Here is a 20,265-nt window from a genome sequence, read left to right as displayed (position 1 = left end):
CATTGCTTTTAATAAATAAAGATTATTTCTTTAACACTACAGAAATCAAACTTTGAATATATGCTGTATTTGTCAAGTCTGAGTACATTGTGGCAAACATTTAATGTTTAGTTGTATGTTTGTGTACTAATTTCTACAGAAATAGAACTCCCTGTTTCCATTTACTTACCATACTTATTTAATTTGTAATAAATTTTTTCACTTTAATGCAACTTTGATAAAAAATCAAAACAAGTAAAGTATTCTTCAGTAATAAATTAAAAAAACTAATTTACTTGATATTTTTATTTTTGTTGTATTTTATGAATTCTGTTATTGGAATGGAACACCCAGTTAAATTATTATACAATGTATAATATCTTTTTGATATGATAAGTTGTCATTAACAAAATAAAAATAATTTAGATCTAGAACAATAAGAATATAGTAACTTATATTATTAAATCAGTTTACCTGACAGAAATAAAAGGAAGATTCCTGAAAGAAGCATTGTAATTTGTAATCAACTGACTGGAATTCTTTCGGTTGCTTTGCTCTCATAGGTCGAGGCTCTGAAAAGTATACACGATGACCCAGCTTCACAAAATTGGTACTTGTCAAATTAAACTATTTTACACATCTACTATAGATTTTACAACACCACAGAAATTTGATAAAATAAATGTGCAGCAAAAAATGTTTATTTCATTAAATTTTAATTTATTGGGATCGTAGAAAATGAAAATCACATAAATTGGTTCAAGTAACAGGCAGTTGTGGAGTTCTCAAGATTTATAAGACAAGTGACAATCATAAGGGCTTCATTAGTACCCATATTAGCACCTACTTGTTGGCCTTGGACCATAAATGTGTCTCTAGGTTTTTCAAAATATGACTTTTAATATGATTATACATTATTCTGGTAAATTTATTGACTTTTTTATTTTTAAAAATTAGCAGGCTTTGAAAATGAAATCAATTGCACAGTTCTAAACAAATTCACAAACCTTTACCTTACATTTATTAGTGTCTTGATTATTTTGTATATAACACATAGACACAATACAAAATTTGCAGCAAAAGAAGTTATTAATTGCATTAGAGAGAATAATAACTAGAGTATCAGCTTTGTGATAGAGCACAGAGCCTTACAGCAAATGGAAATTATATGGAAATCCTTATAAAAACTGCTAACCCTCTAAGACAGCAAAACTTGTACTCACTGTTCATCAATACATGAATATATCTTTTTTGACAAACAAGTTTTATTGACTGTGTGAAGTGGGAACTCAATAACAACACTAGTACTCATTATTGATACTCTTTGAGATACAGGTTTAAGCACTCTCATAAACAATACTTCAGATAGAACAGAGGTTTATTTAGACAAAATTATTTACTTGATTTTACTTATTTGCTCTTAGAGGGAGTCCTCTCATACTGTTAAGGAAAAATAATAAAACCATCTGTGAGGTACATCTTTTTTCAATAACTTTGATGTTGATTTATGTTTCAGGTGTTTTCTGTTTATAAAATTCAAATAAAATATATGTGAAGACTTAAGATTTATTATAGACATATTCATTACTTCCACTAGAACATAAAACCAGCACTAAAACCATTCAGATAGGTTTAATTGCGTCAGTGGTTAGAAGATGAGTGGGCCTGTGTGTTGGGTTAGAATACTTGAATCAGAACAGTTGTTATTTAGAATTAAAAAAGTTTAACTGTTCAGTCCAAACCTCTATTCTTTTTCTATAAATGAATATAGACATTCCAGAGGAATCGTTCCACTTTTTAGCCTGTTCTTATGGGACACTGGCCTGTTCAAAGAGAATAAGGGGAAATATCGGTACAGTACACGGCCAGCAGCACTGGTGTTGTGGTGACCAAAATTTAACTACAAAAAAACCACCATTAGATTCAACAGTGTGCTGGTTTGTGTAATGATATTCACAAACAGGATCTGAACCTGCACTAGGTTTGAACTCATATACAAAGTCCAACACCTAAGATAAAGTTGGTGTTTTTTTCAATTAATGTGGTGTAATTTATGGGTTATTAAAAATTATTTTTATGTCCGGTATTGTACCCATGGCCAATTTGGTTACAGATTTTATTGTAGTTTGCCTGCACCAACAATGAAACTTTTAAAATGCACTAGTTCGGAACTGATATATTTCAAGCTCTTTAAACTTCTGTTTCCAAGACAATCTTCAGGAAGATCCTCCGAAAAAATTTCTTTTTATTTAAAAAATACTTCTGGTATCTGACACTGTACTCCAAAATTAAATCCTTTATTGTACAACATAAAAAAATATGGGCAATAAATCACAATTCTTGCTTTTTAAATCTACAGCATCCCTTAAAATCATTATTTGGAAACAAGCTGAATTCAACCTTTAAAAGACACTTTCAATACATTTATTACATTACAAAGTTTGTGTCTTATTTCTATTGGCACAAATGTTTTATTCTTTTGACAATGATACATGATTGTATTAAAACATCCTAGCTTTGAGTTGTACTTAATTATATTAATCGTTTTTTTCTGGTTCAATTTTAATCCATTATTTTAATTAGAGCTTACTTTACCTTACATTTACGTCCAGTTCCTTACCACAATTGGCTTTTGTATTTGCTGTTGTTTCATCTACATATAATATTAAATTGTAAGAAACATTTTTCGGCAAATCATAAACGTAAAGCAAAATAAAAAAGGTACCAAAATGGATCCTTGAGATACTTAATTTTGATTCCCTTTCATCTTGACTTTCTTTTTTAATTTTTTGTAATAAAAGTTTGCTGACATTGTTTTCCAAATGAGATCTTACCTATCTTATTGCCTTATTAAAAAAGTTGTAAACAGATAACTTTTCAAGAAGAATACTATTGTTGAGAAAGTCAAAAGCCTTGGAAAGATCGCAGAACACACCAATTGTGGTCTGTTATCCATCTAAAGCCCTAAAAATGTTGTCACATAAATTTGAAGTTGCTCCTATGGTGTTTTGTCCTTTCCTAAACCCAAATTGTTCGTTAACCCTCCATCTGTTAGACGTCTAGCGACTAGTCACTAACAAATGTTTTTCCATGTTAGACGACTAGTCACTAGTTGACTTTGCAGTCATATTTTTGATCATACTTTTGGTATCGAAAATACGATTTAAGTAAGACAAATATTATATTACATTAATCCGGATGTTTCACGGATATAATAAGCATAAATAAAATATCTGAAGACGTAGAATGTGGAATATGTCATTTTTGGTAAAAAGACAATATTTCAATATTTACCCCAAAAAATTTATAACGCTTAAGAAAATTAGAATTTTCTTTGTTTTCTATAAAAAACCTTCCATGAAACATTTTGTATATTTTGAAACGTAATAAAACAAATTATTTCTATTTTTTATAAAGCTTTACTTTTGGATATTTTATTTTTTCTAGTTGTAATGAAAAAGATATCACTAAATTTTCGTAAAAAAATTATTTCAACTGCACAACAATGTTCCAGGGTTTATACTGTAATATATATATGATAGTCTACACTTTATTTCAATAATAAACTTTCTATATAGGATTGAATGAAGGTAAGTACAACTAGCAATATAGTGTCTGCCATTATAGGAATTTCAACTGCCAGATGCAGGATTAATGTTGTTGACTCAAGAAATCTAGAAATTTGAAGAAATGCAGCCTTTTAAAATACTGTTGACAGAGACGGTAGGACTCAGATTAGCCTATAGTTTTTTTTTAATTTTTGATATCTCCTTTCTTTTAAAGTGGTTTGAGTTCTGCATATTTGAGATTGCCAAGAGAAGAGCAGTGACTGACTAATAATTTCACTGAGGTCCAGTTATCAAATGAGAAATAGTGTTTACTAAATTAAGATGAATTTCACCCCATCGAGCTGTTATATGTATATATTTAAAATTTCTTGGGGCTTGGGTGGGGAGTTTTATCTTTCTCATCTCCCCCCCCCCTTAGTCATCTCACTGTTGGTCAGGGTATATTACCATTTTGAAGTAGTGAAATGGAACATATAAAGTATAAGCCTTCAGCCTAAGGTAAATATGTCTGATGTTATAGGTTATGAAATAATATTTATTGAAGGAAGATATCAAGTTTGAATATCAGAAATATTCCATAGGAATAAGTTGCCAAATTTATTCCAAACCGGCTGGTGTTGGCATTTGAAAGCTTTAGCACGCCTACAGATTAGGATTTCTATATGAAGAATATTTGATTGGATTTGATCAAAAGTGAGGATTTTGGTTAACCGAAAGGGGTCAGCTAATGGCCCAATCAAGGCTTAGAACCAACACATTTTTTGGCACACAGAGTCTGCAAACTCCACCAATGGAATGGGAGCTGAAGTTATTGGTGGGTGCTCCAGGCTCACAGCGAGTTCACCCAGGATATAAACACTCAGGAGACCCCAAAACACGCTCTGACTCTCAAGCTCTTTAGCATATTTAACCTTGCATTTGCTATATTTTGCTAAGTTGAACTTTGAGGCAAGTGGTCTCTATACCCCATCATGGTTGCCATTCTGGGGTTTGGTTTGCTGGGTGGTAAATCGCATCTGCTACTGACATTTAACTTAATTGTCTCACTTCTATTTTCATTAACGAACAAGATGTGTATTTTAACTAACAATATGAATGTGTGTTATTGTTGATTAAATAAAAAGTGTAATAAAGTATCATCCACACTAAAGTTGCTCACATTTTTGCCATCCTGATACCAGAAAGAATCCTTTAAGATAGTGCTACTGACTATCCAACAGCTATATAACACACTACCTACAAACTAGAGATTAGATTTTCCAGTGAATGCACAAAACCTTATTTTGTAGATATTTATATCAACTTTTGCTGGGACATTTCTAACAGCAGTTATTTATAAGTAATTTTCTCAAGACCCTTTTTCCTCTGTACAGACATCTCTAAGATTAGTCTTAGACAAAGTAACCAAATCAACCAATTTTGCTATCGTCATTGGTAACAAAAATGTCTTACAGATTCATTTTTAGACTAAAATACTTTAATTGCTTAGGTAGCAGCTTGATTTTGTTTAAATGCTATCCTTTGATATTTTAGATATTTTGAATAAGTGGTTTATTAGTAAATTCTACATAAAATCTCAAGTTATGGAGTTACAGTGCATTATATCAAGTCTCACAATCACATTCAGGTAAAATCTTCAAGGAATCATAGTTCCTCAGAGATCAATGCCAGGACCTGCATTGTTTATCCTGCTCAATAATTACTTTTCATCATTCATCCAAAACTTTGTATTAATTATGTAATGTGTCAAAGTGGTACTACCTATTCATCAATGTGACGACAGAATAACTCTATTACAACTCCTTGGCATTGCTGTAAAACTGCTCTCAGCTATAGAAAACTTAATGACTTAGAATTTAATCCTGAAAAAACAACTCAAGTATATTTCAGAAGAAAGAAACACTGAATCTATAGCATTCCTTGGATATCACTAGTCAATTAGATAAAGTTTCTAGGAGTTATTACAAACAGCGACCTTTCATTAATAGAGTATGCACAAATCTGCAGAAAAATGGTACAGGCATTTATGCTGTTAACTGTATCCAATGGATCTCAAGCCTAGAAGATGAAAAAAGCCCTTAGCTATAAAACTTACTATTAAAGGAAATGTAAGATAAATTTTGCTCCAACTGTAGAAAAAAGTTTGCATATGAGGTGCCTAGAATCAAAACTCGCCAAGTCCATCTCAAAAAATTTTCGGAAAAGTGGAGAAAACTGCCACAAACAGAATAATCATAAGAACTAACCAATTTTTGTTACAAAAATTACATAATTTTTATTTTAATATAGTGACAATGTATGATCAAAATCCCTACAATAGTTTCATAAAAATTTATAAAAATATTAAATCAATATTTGGATCTGGCGGATTTTGATTCTAAGATTGGGACTTGGAGGGATTTGATATGGTAAAGTTTACTTTACCATAAGTAAACTTTACTTATGGTAAAGTTTACTTTGTTTACACTTTAATTAGGTATAGGCTTAATAAAACAAATCTTAAGTAAAAATATTGGTTATAATTATTACAAAAAATTGCAAATGCACGTAAAAAAATTTAATGTTTTTTTTCAAAAGTAAACACAGTCTTTATTGTTTTACTGTAACAATATTTCTGTATCAATTTCCTCATCAACAATAATGTTTTCATCTTCTTCATTGTTGTGACCTTCAGCTTCTTGGTTTTCTAAATTGCGATAAAATTTTAGCATCTCGTGGCTTCTCCAGTCTTCTCCAAAGTGCTTTGCGAGCAGTCTGGCAACATCCTTTACCTTTGCAGATTTAAGGCCAACCCCCCTTGTTGATGGTTTTTGGGCTTATGTGAGACATATCAACATTTGTGATTCAACATTCTATTTAGTATTTATTAACAATCACAAAATATTATTTAATACACTAATTATTATAAAAACAAAACTATAATCACAATAATCCACGTGTTTTCAAAAGAGACAGGATACTCACAATGAGAAAAATAAAACAGGAAAATCAAACAACTCACAGAGGATAATGGGTAGTCGCCGGGTAGTCACATGACAAAACCAGGTGCTCCTATTGGCCGTTGTGGACTTGGCAGATTTTGAAACTAACAATGGTGAAACTGCGTTTGGACTTGGCGGATATTGCAACTAAGCCTCAACTTTGACTTCAAAATACACTAGGATGTGGCAGGGTTTGATAGAAAATAACAGTTGAATTGAATCCAGCAAGGAAAAATCTATAAGAAACAATATCAAACTCAATTTCGAAAAAATCTGGACTTGGCGGGTTTTGATTCTAGGCACCTCATATACTGGATACTGGTTCAAAACAAGAAATATTACTAACAAAAAACCTCAGAAACCTATCTAGAAACTGGCTAAAAAAGAACTTAATTATTTCATAGTCTAAAGACTACCTTGTTTACACCCTGGAAAAAGTTCTTGACAGTATAAAGAGTAGAATATATTTATTATTATAGTTATTACCATAGCTATTACTATTTTGTTACTTATTCATGTAATAAACTTCTTACTGTGGATTTTAAAACAGTACTATTGTACCTGATGTTAATGTAATAATGAATTTGTCTTGGACTGATTGATATTAGTTTTTGTTTCACCCAGTTTAGATTCTACTGGACAGGTATAAACCAATTAGAAATGAACTCTTTTAGTAAGCCAATTCCCATGAATTATTTATTGGTAACGGGAAATAAATTCAAGTGCTATACTCCAGGTTCAAGATCTTGCACTGGGAAAGTGAAGCCAGAGGTCCTAGCATGACCAGGAAATAAATAATTTAAAACCTCTTAAAATTATATTTTTGTAAGGGAATAAGTACAGTCTACTATTTAACAATATTTGAACTTTTAGGCTTCAGTATTTTGTGTTTCATTACTGTACTAAATAAAAATTTCTTTTTGTTTTTTTTTTGTTCGAACACACAGTTTATAATTAAATAATAGAAAAGAGCTGACATTAAAAAATTAATATGTTCTGTACTTTTCATAACTGAGATAGGCCACTAATGAAACCAAATGATAACATTGCAGCTGTACAGTGAAGGATTTAATGTGGGGGGGGGGGGGAGCCTGAGTCATCGCCCCAATCCTTTGACAGCACAACTACAAATACAAATACAAATGACAATTTTTCCCTCGCCTTAGCGGTGTTGGATAATGCTTGGTTGACTGATGATATAATTCACAAATATTTTAACATACTACTGTCTACAGTTTTAAATACAGATACAGACAAACGTGTCTATTTGATGAGTCCTGCTGTGGCACAGGCTATTAAGTGTTCAGAAGATTTTGGAGAATTCCTAGTACCACTTATTGAGCAAAATACTGATTATGTTTTTATCCCCATAAATGACTGTATGAATCTCACCAATGCTGATTTAGGGTCACATTGGAGCTTACTGCTTTATGTTAGCAGCTACCACAAATTTTTCTATTTTGACTCTAGTATGAGTAAGACTTACAACTTGTCACATGCAAAAAAGGTTGCTGCTAAAATCAGGAATCACCTTAATTCTAAGGAACCTTTGTCTGTGGAAATTGTGGAAGTACCGATGCAAACAACCCCAAATGACTGTGGAGTCCACTTATTATTATATACAGATGTTCTAATAAATAAAATAAAAATCAGTTCTTTTGATATTAACACGGAACAGTTATCACAACAGCTTGCTGGCATAAAACCCTGTGACATAAAAACAAAACGAGCCCAATTAGCCTTCATGCTTTGCAACTCCAAAGATATGTTGGCTGATTCGCAAATGGTTGCTGACATGATGCATAAGGGCTGTTTTGAGAACCATCAATTAAAGAAATTCACTCAATTCGAAGATTGCTTTCCAGGTGTTAAATGCAATCCTAAAAAAAGAAGAGATTGTAGCTTACCTGATGGTAGTAAAAAGGTGCAAATTAAAGTTGACCTCTTTGCTGATAGCCAGGGTAAAGGGTTGCCAGAGATTGTAGGGAGGTGCAGTAAGGGTCTGATCTATATGGACGGACTTGTTAAATCTGGAGCCAATTTTGAACAAATCTACAATCAAGCTTCTATATCACTCAACCGACCTTTGATTCTGCTGGCAGGAACAAATGATATGAAAAGTAAACGCCCAGAACCCATTTACAAAACAATGGAACATATGCTCAAATCTCTCAGTGAATCCAGACCTGTATACGTTACAACAATACCTCCTCGCTTTGATGTGCATCCTGATGATTCGCTGCACTATGACATAGCTCAGGTTAATAGTTATATAAAAGAGCTTGTAACCAGAATGAAAAATGTCACTCTTCTTGACCTAGGCTTATTTGAAAGAGACAATTTCACCACTCATGGTCTGCACCTTAACTTTAAAGGAAAAAAGAAATTAGCATATATGATAATAGATTGTCTACAAAAATCAAGCACTAATGTGACCAACAAAGTAACTCTAATTAACTCTTCACCTTCAAGTTTTCAAGAGGAATCGACATCCGAATGGGAAGACTTGCCCACATCGCCTATAAGGGTTACTGAGACCCACATGGCGAAAGTCATCTGGCATGCTAAGAACAACAAAAGCACAGGAATAGCTCACAGCATCTCGGCGGATTTCCACCATCCTCGTCACATGACAGCTGGGGTTGCTGTGGTCTTTAAGAAAATCTTTGGAAAACCTACACCCTGGCATCGTCGTAGTAAACATCTGGCAGTTCAAGAATGTAATGAAGGTGTTACAGTATTTAGTCTCATTACAAAACAAAATTATTTTGGAAAACCCATCCTACACGATTATGATGCAGCCTTTTCAGATCTAACTACAGAGTTCAAGAAGAAAAATCTAAAGCACTTGATATGCTCTCCCATAGGCTGTGTTAGAGACAAAGTTAATACAGATCACTTCATTAGAAATGTCCGTAAATTTCAGCAAGTCACAAAAGCCACAGTCACCATTGTCTCATATTACCAGAAATCATTTCGTACTTTGAGAAATGGAATGTCTCATCCAGATTTTGTGAAAGAACTAGAAGACCTAATCTATCAAAATTCAAAAGAAGAGGATTCCAGCTCAGCAATAGATCTGCAGCAGAGCCCTGTCAGCCCTAGGGTTACTCCTGGCCATCAAACATACAGTGCAGCTGTCAAGTCAGGTTCAGTGAAAGTGCTAAAGCAGAGCAGTGATAAAGTGTTGAAATCAAAAAATATCAACTCACGTTCAATTTGTTTACTTAACACCACTCCACCACCCACTACTGTATCAGATAACACTCCTCAAATTTCCACTACAACAGCCAACACTCCACAAATCTCTGCTCCTACAACTGTCACTCCCTCAAACACTCCTCCACCAACCACAACTATCTCTTCCCATGTACAACAACAAAGTAATCAAAAGGACTGTTTTTTAGGCTTATGCAAATAAATGTTTGTTGTATAAGGAACAAAATTTTAGAAATAGAAGATTTATGTCAAGAAAAGAAATTAAATTTAATGTGCATATCAGAGCATTGGTTGGAAGATAATCAAATAAATCTGTTTGTTCCAAAAAATTTTATACCTGCTCATGTTGTGTGCAGAAAAGTAAGAAAAAATGGAGGTGTAGGTATTTACATTTTAAATTCTATTAAATATAATATTGTAGATGTATCAACATTTTACTCTGAGACACACTTTGAATGCTGTTGTATTAAATTATTGGAAGCAAATGTCGTTATATTTAGCATATATAGGTCTCCGAGTGGTGATGTCGACAGTTTTCTCAATAGTTTTGAAAATTCTGTAAAAAAGTTACAAAAGCATAATCAAAAACTCATCGTAGCTGGTGATTTTAATATAGAAATGGGTAACAAAAGTAAAATTAATGCAGTTTCCTTAAGATTTTTAAACCTTCTCAGAGCATTAAACCTTTTCCCTTGTAATAATCAACCGACTCGCTTAAACTCTTGTATCGATAATATTATTGTTAATTTTAATAGGAACTTATATGACATCACTCTTGGAGACCACTGTTTTTCAGATCATGTACCACTTTTATTTTACATGTATTTGGTTGTGAGCCCTTCAGGAACTCAAAACCAATCTGGATTCAAATATGTTAGATTACAAAAAAAAGAACATTTTGATTTGTTTAAATCTAGTTTAGAAAGAGAAAATTGGCAGATGATAAATGATTTTCAACTGAACAAAATTAATGTACAAACTCTATTTGACAATTTTTTTAAGACCTATGTAAATCTATGGCACTTTTGCTCTCCTTTAATTAAAATTTCTAACAAAACTAGCTCTAAAGGGTCTAAACTGGTAGATTGGTATACTCCTGCCTTGAGAGAAACAAAAACTAAAATGTTAACTCTCTATACAATTTACAAAAATTCACTTAAGCGGGGGTCTGAGCACTATCAGACTGCCTATAACATTTACTTACAGCAAAAAAGAATTTACCATAAAGAATTGGAGCAAGCAAAAAGATTAGCAGTTGAGGAGTATATTGGAAATTCCACTAACCCCTGCAAGGCAGCGTGGAAGGTGATCAGCAATGAATATTCTCCAACCCATAGTAGTGAGGTCAATCTTGATCCAGATGAATTAAATACTTTTTTTCTGGACTCTATTAATCAGTTATCTAACAGAATAGATCAAAGCCCCAACAATCCAGAACAACTATTGGGAAATACGGCAGGAAATCAACTGTCGTTCACTTGGTCAGAAATATCTTCATCTGATGTAATAAAAGTGGTTTCAAAATTCTCAAATTCAAAATCAACAGATTATTATTGGCTTTCTAATTCTATCATTAAACAAACAATTCATCTGATTAGTGAACCACTTGCTTTTGTTTTCAACAAATGCCTGTGTGAGGGATATTTTGCACCCTCGCTCAAAATTTCAAAAATAACCCCAGTTTACAAAAAAGGAGATAAAAACTTGCCCCAAAATTACAGACCTATTTCAATTATTCCTATATTTTCAAAAATATTTGAATCACTAATGTACAACCAGCTTAGTTATTTTTTTTGAATCAAATAATTTACTTTCCACAAATCAACATGGTTTTCGGCAGGGTAAATCTACCACCTCTGCAGTACTTAATTTAATTGATTTATCTTTGGACGCTTTAGAAAAAAAAAGAGTCAGTTTCTATAGTTTTATGTGACCTTACTAAAGCGTTTGATAGCGTTCCATTTAATATTCTGCTAAATAAACTCAAATTTTATGGCATCGAGGATAACTCCTTAAAAATAATTCAATCTTATCTATTCAGTAGGAGTCAATTTGTTTCAATAAAAAATAAATGTTCAACTGTAAAGCCTGTCGAGAAAGGCGTGCCTCAAGGCTCAGTTCTCGGACCTTTCTTTTTTCTAGTATATATAAATGATCTACCTCAAAATTTAAATGTTCATTCCATTATTTATGCTGATGACACCACTTTAGTGGCCCGTCACAACGATCTTAATTACTTAAAACAGATTACTGAACTAGCAGAAGAGCAGGCTCTTTCCTGGTTTTCTTCTAATAAATTATCTTCTAATCCTGAAAAAACACAATACCTAACTTTAAGCCTTAAACAAGAAATTAATCTGGAATCTGTTAAGCTTCTGGGATTTTATATAGATTCTAAGTTACAATGGTCCCTGCATATCGAAACAGTTTGTAAAAAAATATCAAGAGTTAATTATCTACTATGGAAATTGAAAAACTTTGTAAGCTTAGAATATTTAAGAATGTCATATTTCGGTCTGTTTCAATCACATATACTATATGGTATACTAGCTTGGGGCCATTCTCCCCATATAAATAATATTCTTTTATTACAGAAAAAGGTAGTTCGTAATATTGCAGGAGTTGGTTCACTAGATCACTGTAAGCCACTTTTCATTGAACTTAAGATTCCCACAGTTGTCAATTTGTATATTTTTCAAGTACTATTATACACTAAATCAAACCTACAGAATTTTCCAATTAGGAATAATATTCATCATTATAACACTAGAGGGGGGAATAAACTCAATATACTTCCTCATAGACTGGCTAAAACTGGCACCTCTTTCAAGCTAAATTGTATTAATTTTTTCAATAGGCTGCCTGATGGTGCAAAGTCTGTTAGTTTTAGACCTTTTAAACATAAAATATACAATTGGCTTCTTCAAAACCCATTTTATAATATAAATGAATTTTTAAATTGTAACATAGATGTTCAATTTTAACTAAATAACTTAATTTACTGTGCCTAAGATTGAATTTTATATTTTATTGTTACTATTATAATAATTTTTTTTTCTCTCTCTTTTTTATATATATCTATAAACTATCAAAGGGATGTCTAGGTTCACTGTTTCGTAATAGTTATATTTATAATGATTCTCATTCTGTACTTTCTCGTTATTATTCTTGCAATATTTATATAACTACAAACTAGGTTGACTTTGCCTATTCAATGTAAATTGTCAATGGCAATAAAATTCTTGATTCTTGATTCTTGGAGGGGGAGTCACAGGGGACAAGACCCCTCCCCAAATATATATATATTTTTAGTTTTGTTTCATAAAAAAATACATTTTAGACTCTTAAGTAAGTAAAGATGTGTATTCTTTTTAATTTTCTAGAGAAGGGATCTCAGACCCTCCCATTCTATGGCGGATTTTCCAAAACTTCCAGATCCCCTTGGTAGTGATTCTTCCCCAACTTTAAGCTAAATCTGCCCCTGAAACTGTATTCCAATCCTTGTGCTGTTTAATAGTACTGTGTAATGAATATTTATTTTCTTTAAACATTCAGTGCAATTGACAAAGTAACAATTACAGTAATGAATGTAATATATCATTTCAATGCAGTTCTGAAGCCTACGTATAAACATTTAAGGAATGTTTGATGTTTTATAATATGCAGAGTACTGTATTGTTGATTTGAATAAATTCAACTGATGTATACAAGTTGCATACACATATACAATACATAAATCTACTGTTCTTTAATGTACTTGTGATATCATCACTGATGTGTTACTCTATGAATTATAGCTGTTTAACTTCTTGACATATACCATGTGTTTCTTATCTTTCTGTTTACTTTAACGTTTTTCGCTTGAACTTATCTCATCTACCTTGGAAGTCTATCTTTATGTAATGATAATTAAATTATGTTATTTACACTAACAAATCACATGTTTCTTTCAAAAACATTAATCCAATATAAACAACAAAGTTGTTTTTTTACTATCTAAAAATCTCCTGAAGTTATATTTGACAATTTGAAATTAATCTCCTCTCCAGTGAAACAAATAAATACATCCACTAAAGTAAAAATTATTTAAGAAACCAGGTTTGTTGTTTATTATTTGGTTTTCAACATATGGTTCTTACATGAAAGGCTTGATTACTCAAACTATACACATACACATGTAGTTTAAAAATATCAACAAAAATTATTATAAATATTTCATAGTGGTTAACATTTTGTAAATTTTTTATAACTGATTCAAAACAGCTGATATCTTTCAACTGACAAAATCTTTGTTACTCTTGGCCTGGCAAGCATGCCTCTAAAGTGAGTTGCTTACTTATGAGTTGATTGATTTTGTTGAAAGAGGTACCATTGGAATTTTTATGAAAACTACTAAATAGCTGATATCTAATACATTTTTAAAATATACTGGTTTTTTTTTGTTATTTAACTTTAAAGATTTTCAACAGGCACCATTTTGTTAACACTAAAGCAAATCACACTATAATTTTTAAACAACAGAAGTTTGTGACACTCTGTTGTGAATACCCTGTATAAATATATCCTGACAATTTACTATTCAGAGTTATGAAAAATACCTGTTCATATTTCTGTAAAAGCTGTTTCATGATTCCTTTTTCCACAGATTTAATGTCTTTGGCAATATTACTAACTTATATTTCATTGTAAAACTATCAAATATTGTTCATTTAAAATAATGTACATCTTGCTTGAGCTATGCTTATGTTAAAATTATTTGCCGGACTCCTTGTAGACCATCCTCTATTCGATGTAAAGAGTCAATAACTAATTTAAAAACTATTTCTTTAGTCCAGTATTCATTTACTAAATTTAACTTTCACAACTTGATCCAAGATAATAATATTAAACCACCTAGTAAACCTTTTCAGGTCGGATTTGTGGCATTGTACTCTACTAATAGAGACCTTTAATTTGATTTACTACTCGACCTAAGCTCTAATTAAAGGTTTCCTTCTGACTCGTAAGTAAAATGGTAGTTACTTCCAAAAGTAGATTTATAGGTGTAGTAATGATGTACCAAGTTTTATTGCTTTACCTGTAATCGTTCGGGAATTATGAAGCCTGAGCAGGACTTTTTTTAAACCCGTATAACAATGTGCCTAGATGTGACACTAAAACTTCTTCAGTGGAATTTTTGAAAGACCTACAGGATTTTATAAGAAAACACATGATAGTTGTTCATGTAGTAAATAAACAAGACTCATTTGTAGGCTTTGTTTTCAATATTATATAAAAATGGAGATTAGTTACACTGTTTTGTGTCATATTCATAACACACATAATATGACTGAAAATCTTTATCCTCGAAGATAACAATTTTGTTTACATGAAAAACCCCAATCATAAAACATCTAGACTAATCTATACTGCATTGCTGACTTTGTAAAACACAATAAGGAACAACTAAAAAAAGTGTTAACTCATAGGAAAAGGGTATCACAGAAATTGAAGCTGAACCCCCTTATTGGTGAAAATATTGAACCTATGTCTAAGACTGGTTCAATATTCTGAAATATTTAGTGTTGTATATTTGAATGATAATAAGCACTTTAATAGAGATTGCTTTTAGTTTTTATTAGAATAGGCTACATCATAAACATTAGTATTAAAACTTTTCTTAACCAAAAATAGTCAAAAAATCCTTCTGTGAGAAGTTCTTCTTATTTAGTCGGGTGATATTTTTCAGATAGAAGTTGCAGGAAAAGATCTGATTGAAAATTGTTTAATCTTCACTTTTTAATTAACTGTATATTATTTAACTACAAACAGGTTTAGAAGCGGGCCATTGCCAAAAGTGAGTCGGCCTCCCAGGTTACGCTGTGATGCAACCTACCCAGAATTGTGTCTATTAAATTGTTATCAAACCAGCCCATCAAGTTTTGTGCATTTGTTTTTTTTCATACTTATATTAGTCATTTAAATTGAATATAAAATCTGTGTATACTAATTTTATAACTATGCTAGTAATTATTATTTAAATGAAATACTGATTCCAAAACAAATCTGTTGAAGGAGGAATGATATTATAGTGGTAATACTTTATCTTTATGTAATGTTAATGAAAAAAAGAAGTGTATATATTTTATAAATTCCGATTCTGAATCAAACAAATTTAAAATACATTAAAAGTTTACAAATCAGTTGTTCGAATAAAATATTGAAGTACAGTAAATTTGTTTTTATTATTTTTTACATGGACTACCAGTTTTGACAAGTATAATATAATATTAGTATACTGTAATAATATTCAGTAGTGAAATTAGTAAAATAGTGGGGCATGATGCTTAGTAGTGGATGAATTAGGCATTTCCTCCCCACTCCACATTGGTGAAACTTCTGGGACCAAGGACGTAACCAGTGAGGGGGTCCGGAACCCGTCCCAATTTTTCAATTACTTTTTTAGTAAAAGATTATTATTATTTAATACATTTACTAATACATTCAGTATTACTGACATGTACTATGGGAAGATCGTTCTCAAAAATGGTCAACGGGTCAAAAACTTTTTAAGGGACAAAATGGGGCTTTACTTTCTGTCCACTACTTGAAATTATCAATTATCTGGACCCCCAAAATGTTTTCCTGGCTACGTTCTTGACTCTGACTTGGATTTGCTTGCCGCTTGCACATGCTCAGTCTATTTCTTTACTTGGTAAGATTTTACCCAACTACAGAAACACAAGAATTTAAGTTTTGGGGCCAAAACACATCAACTCAGTAACTCATGTGAGAAGAGGGTGGTAAATCGACCTCATCTTTTTTTGGTATCGTGTGTTGAGTTGCCAATACTCCGATATGGCCTATAAGTATCACAATTTCATGTACCAAGCCTGTCACGCTATAGACGTTTGTCCTGGTTTTAGGTTTCAGTGAAAGTACCCAATGCATATTCTTCAATCCTAAATTATTAATAAAAAAACTAAAATTTAAGAAATATTTAAATGTATTAAATACTTAAGTTATTAGTAAAAGTATACTCTAGTTATAAATTTTGGTCGTTTTTTTCAGGGGTGGGTCTGACCTCTCCCTGAATACGTTGCTGGGACACAAAATGGTAGACTGCCCAAAACTAAACTAAATTGAGGACATTTTTATGCTTATTATAAATATTATGTGGTGCAAAATAAGATGACTCAAAACACATTCTAAGAAAAACTTACATCCGTGACACCCTCAGAATGTCTGGCTCACTATGAATGTTCATACAAGATGAGTACTTGCAAGTGAACGAGTACTTGAACGGTCATCATAATGTATAATGATTATTTTACGAGATGAAAGTAACCCAAGTAAGAGTGAAAGCCTAGATGAAGTGTCTGACTACTGCGACCTAGATGGCATTCAGGAGATGACCTTGAAGGTATTCAGTCACTTACCATTCTCCCTCTGTATTTAAATCTGAAAAGTTAGTACTTAAACATTATAATTAATACGTATAATATGTCATCTCAGCATTGGCATCTTATTTCATAAAACATGATAGTAATTTTCAATCTTTGACAGTTTTTTTGTGGAAATAACTATACATCAAGTCAATTTATAGTTTCCAATAATGTGAAATAGATTGTTAGTTATTTGTTAAGTAGGTAAATAATATAATAGACAAATTTAATAAGAGCAAATGATATAATAAGTATGGGATAAAATTTATGTGTACAAAATCTTACAGTATAGTGTACAAAAAGATATTACAAGATAATTTTTCTAATTAATACCATTAAATAATAGTGCTGTTTTCATGAGCCTCTGTTTTTTTATTATATTATATAAAAACACGTATAAGCAAATTTGATATTATTACAGTTGTTAAAATGTGTATAAAATTTTCCAGGTCTAAATATGTTTATACATTAATCAGTTTGTTTTATCATTAAATTTTAATGGCTTCAATTTTTTTAAGTATAACACAGCGTCATAGAAAAAATTATAGGTAAAAAAAGATCTTTGCTAATATTTACTAGAGTATTGTGTATAGAAGAGTTTGTGGACACAATCTATTGTTAGTTCACCTATACAAGATAAAAGATACTATTTTCAAATCTGAAGTTATATCTATACCTCTGATTACACTATCACTATTGTAGGAATTAAAATAGTCATTTCATGTTCTGTGAAAGTGATACCACATCATTACATACTGAATTGATCAATACTTCCTTTCTGTAAAATAGGTTTACCTATGAGGTCACCCTGGTATACCACTGGTGTTTTCCTTGTCTCCATTCACAGTTTTATATCAATTTCAAATATCTAAATTAGCTTCATCTTACACTTTTAAAGCAAAATACTTAATCTTGTTTGACCTCGCACACTGCTATTTTGAAATACATTGAACTTCTTAGCTTCAATTTTGATAAAAAACTAATAGAGTAAAACTGAGTTAACAGTAGACTGACTCAAAACTTTTTATAGTGAGCAAAGTTAGTTTTATACAAATATTCAAACTATTTAAGTGATAGTAACCAATCTTTTTGCACATATGTAAATATGTTTAAATTTTTTTATTTACACAAAAAACAATATTAAATAATTCAGAACTTTAAGAATAAAATCTTGTTTAATTCACATAACTATCTATATAACAAATAATCTAACTCTTTGTTTTTTCCCGTTAGGTTTTTGTTATTTCAGTTAAACTGTATAAATTGTAAAATTTACAACACTGTTTACCTGCATTCTCGGATAAATTTATAACATAATAATTTATATCCCCTCAATTGATCGGTCATATCGAATCTTTCATTGTAATGATTCAATCGCATCGTGTGAGTGTAAGACAAACTATTTATATTTATTTAATTGAAAAAAATAAGAAACTTGTATAATTATTCAAACATATTATTTTTAGGAGTTTTTATGAGGACTTTCAACCTTATAAAGAAGGTACAGGTTGTTTCTTTTGTAAATAGAATTTAATCTCTTAATTTTGTTACAGTTGGGTGATAACATACAAAGTCAAATTAGTCATTTTAAAATTCTCCATGTACAAATATGTACAATCAACTATTATTTTAATTCGGTAGTAGTGTTTTATATGAATAACTGATAAAAAGTCTAAAAATACAATTAAAGATATTAAAAAAGATATAGCAAATAAAGAACCAAAATCAAATGTAATTTCATTTTGATATTGTATTTGCACAAAGACCAAAACTGGATAAAGATGATCTATGACCGCTGAAGAAGAGCAACTTACCGTACAGTAACAGTAGATCAGACGTGACTGCAGTACAATACTGTTATAGTGATAACATTAACTGCAGAGGCACGCTCTCTACTTTGGCTGCCTTATCTTACATAATCAGCAAAGGTACTTGTTGCCAAAGTAATGTCACTACAAACAGTTGAATTTCAGCAAATGAGGTTGATTAGACCAATTTTGAATTCATCAACCTCATAATACAATGACAAAGTATTGATTGTAGCACAATTATCTATAAAGATTGAGAATAATTTTGAGGAGTTATGAAGAACTTATGAAATAAAATTTGATTTCAACTTTGTAAACAGAACATGAACTACTTTATTCTTCAATTAGCCAAACTATGAAAAAATCTAATAAGTATAAAATTTGTATGTACTGATATATTCCTATTATAAACAACTGAAGTTTCTCTTCAACATACTAAGTGCCGATATTAGTATATGTTTTATTATATATTTCACTTCAAAATGCAATAATTTATACAAAACAAAACTCAACCCAAAGGTACATTGTTTACTTTTTGAACACCTATAACAAATTAACCCATTTAGCCTTCAAAAGGTTTAATTAGCTAAATAAACTGATGTATATTTCACCTGACATGAAAATACAAATTAACATAATTCAATTAAGTTTTAAAAGATAATCTTCAAATTCGTATTTAACTAAAGGTAATTAAATTGGCAATCAAGAACCAAATATAAGGCATTTTAATTTATTTTAAAATTAAAACTGTTTAAATACTTCATAAATTGTTTGTATTTCATTCCCAGAGGTCTGAGGAAAAAATTATAAGCCCCTATCAAATTACCTTTTTTTATTCTGTTGTTTTCTAAAGGCCTTGCCAAATCTAAGGTTGTAAGACATATGTATAATAATTTGCCCAATGATGTCAAATTAGAGAATTGTTTGGAAGTTTTTAAGAAAAAGTGAAGGGATATTTGTTGGAAAAGTGTTTTTACAGTGTAAATGGATTCTTAACTGAAAAGCAATGTTTTGAATAATTATTTAAATTGTGTATCTTTGTTCATGTTTTATTAGATATTTTTTCTGTTTGCTGTTTATTTTTATACTTAATGCTCAGTGTTAAGTTTAAATATTATTAACAATATATATCATATATACATTAACTTATTATTATAAGTTATATCATATTTAAATTAATGCTTAATGTTCAATGTTTTATGTTAAAATTTTAGTCTGTATGTCTAATTTATATTTATTTACATTTTAATTAGGTTAAGTGTTATTAATAAATTAACATGTCATG

At 30.9% G+C, this 20,265-nt stretch overlaps 1 protein-coding gene across 4 annotated transcripts in view; it reads right to left on the bottom strand.

Moving 5' to 3' along the window:
- Positions 1-19,057, bottom strand: part of LOC124369821 (carbonic anhydrase 2-like) — a 34,857-nt gene extending 15,800 nt beyond the window's left edge. The window contains exons 1-2 of one of the 4 annotated variants that reach the window (XM_046827940.1): positions 18,987-19,057; positions 454-551 (exon numbers count right to left, since the gene is read on the bottom strand). In XM_046827940.1, the coding sequence (XP_046683896.1) occupies positions 454-490 (37 nt within the window). In that variant the 5' untranslated portion in view covers positions 491-551; positions 18,987-19,057. Of the gene's footprint in view, positions 1-453; positions 552-997; positions 1,018-1,202; positions 1,222-16,950; positions 16,975-18,986 lie in introns of those variants that run through there. The other 3 variants (XM_046827943.1, XM_046827941.1, XM_046827942.1) reach the window with 3 other exon arrangements.
- Between the last annotated feature and the right edge of the window lie 1,208 nt (positions 19,058-20,265).

This window comes from Homalodisca vitripennis, chromosome X, assembly GCF_021130785.1.
Source record: "Homalodisca vitripennis isolate AUS2020 chromosome X, UT_GWSS_2.1, whole genome shotgun sequence".
NCBI lineage: Eukaryota > Metazoa > Arthropoda > Insecta > Hemiptera > Cicadellidae > Homalodisca > Homalodisca vitripennis.
This window is presented reverse-complemented; position numbering and strand designations above follow the sequence as displayed.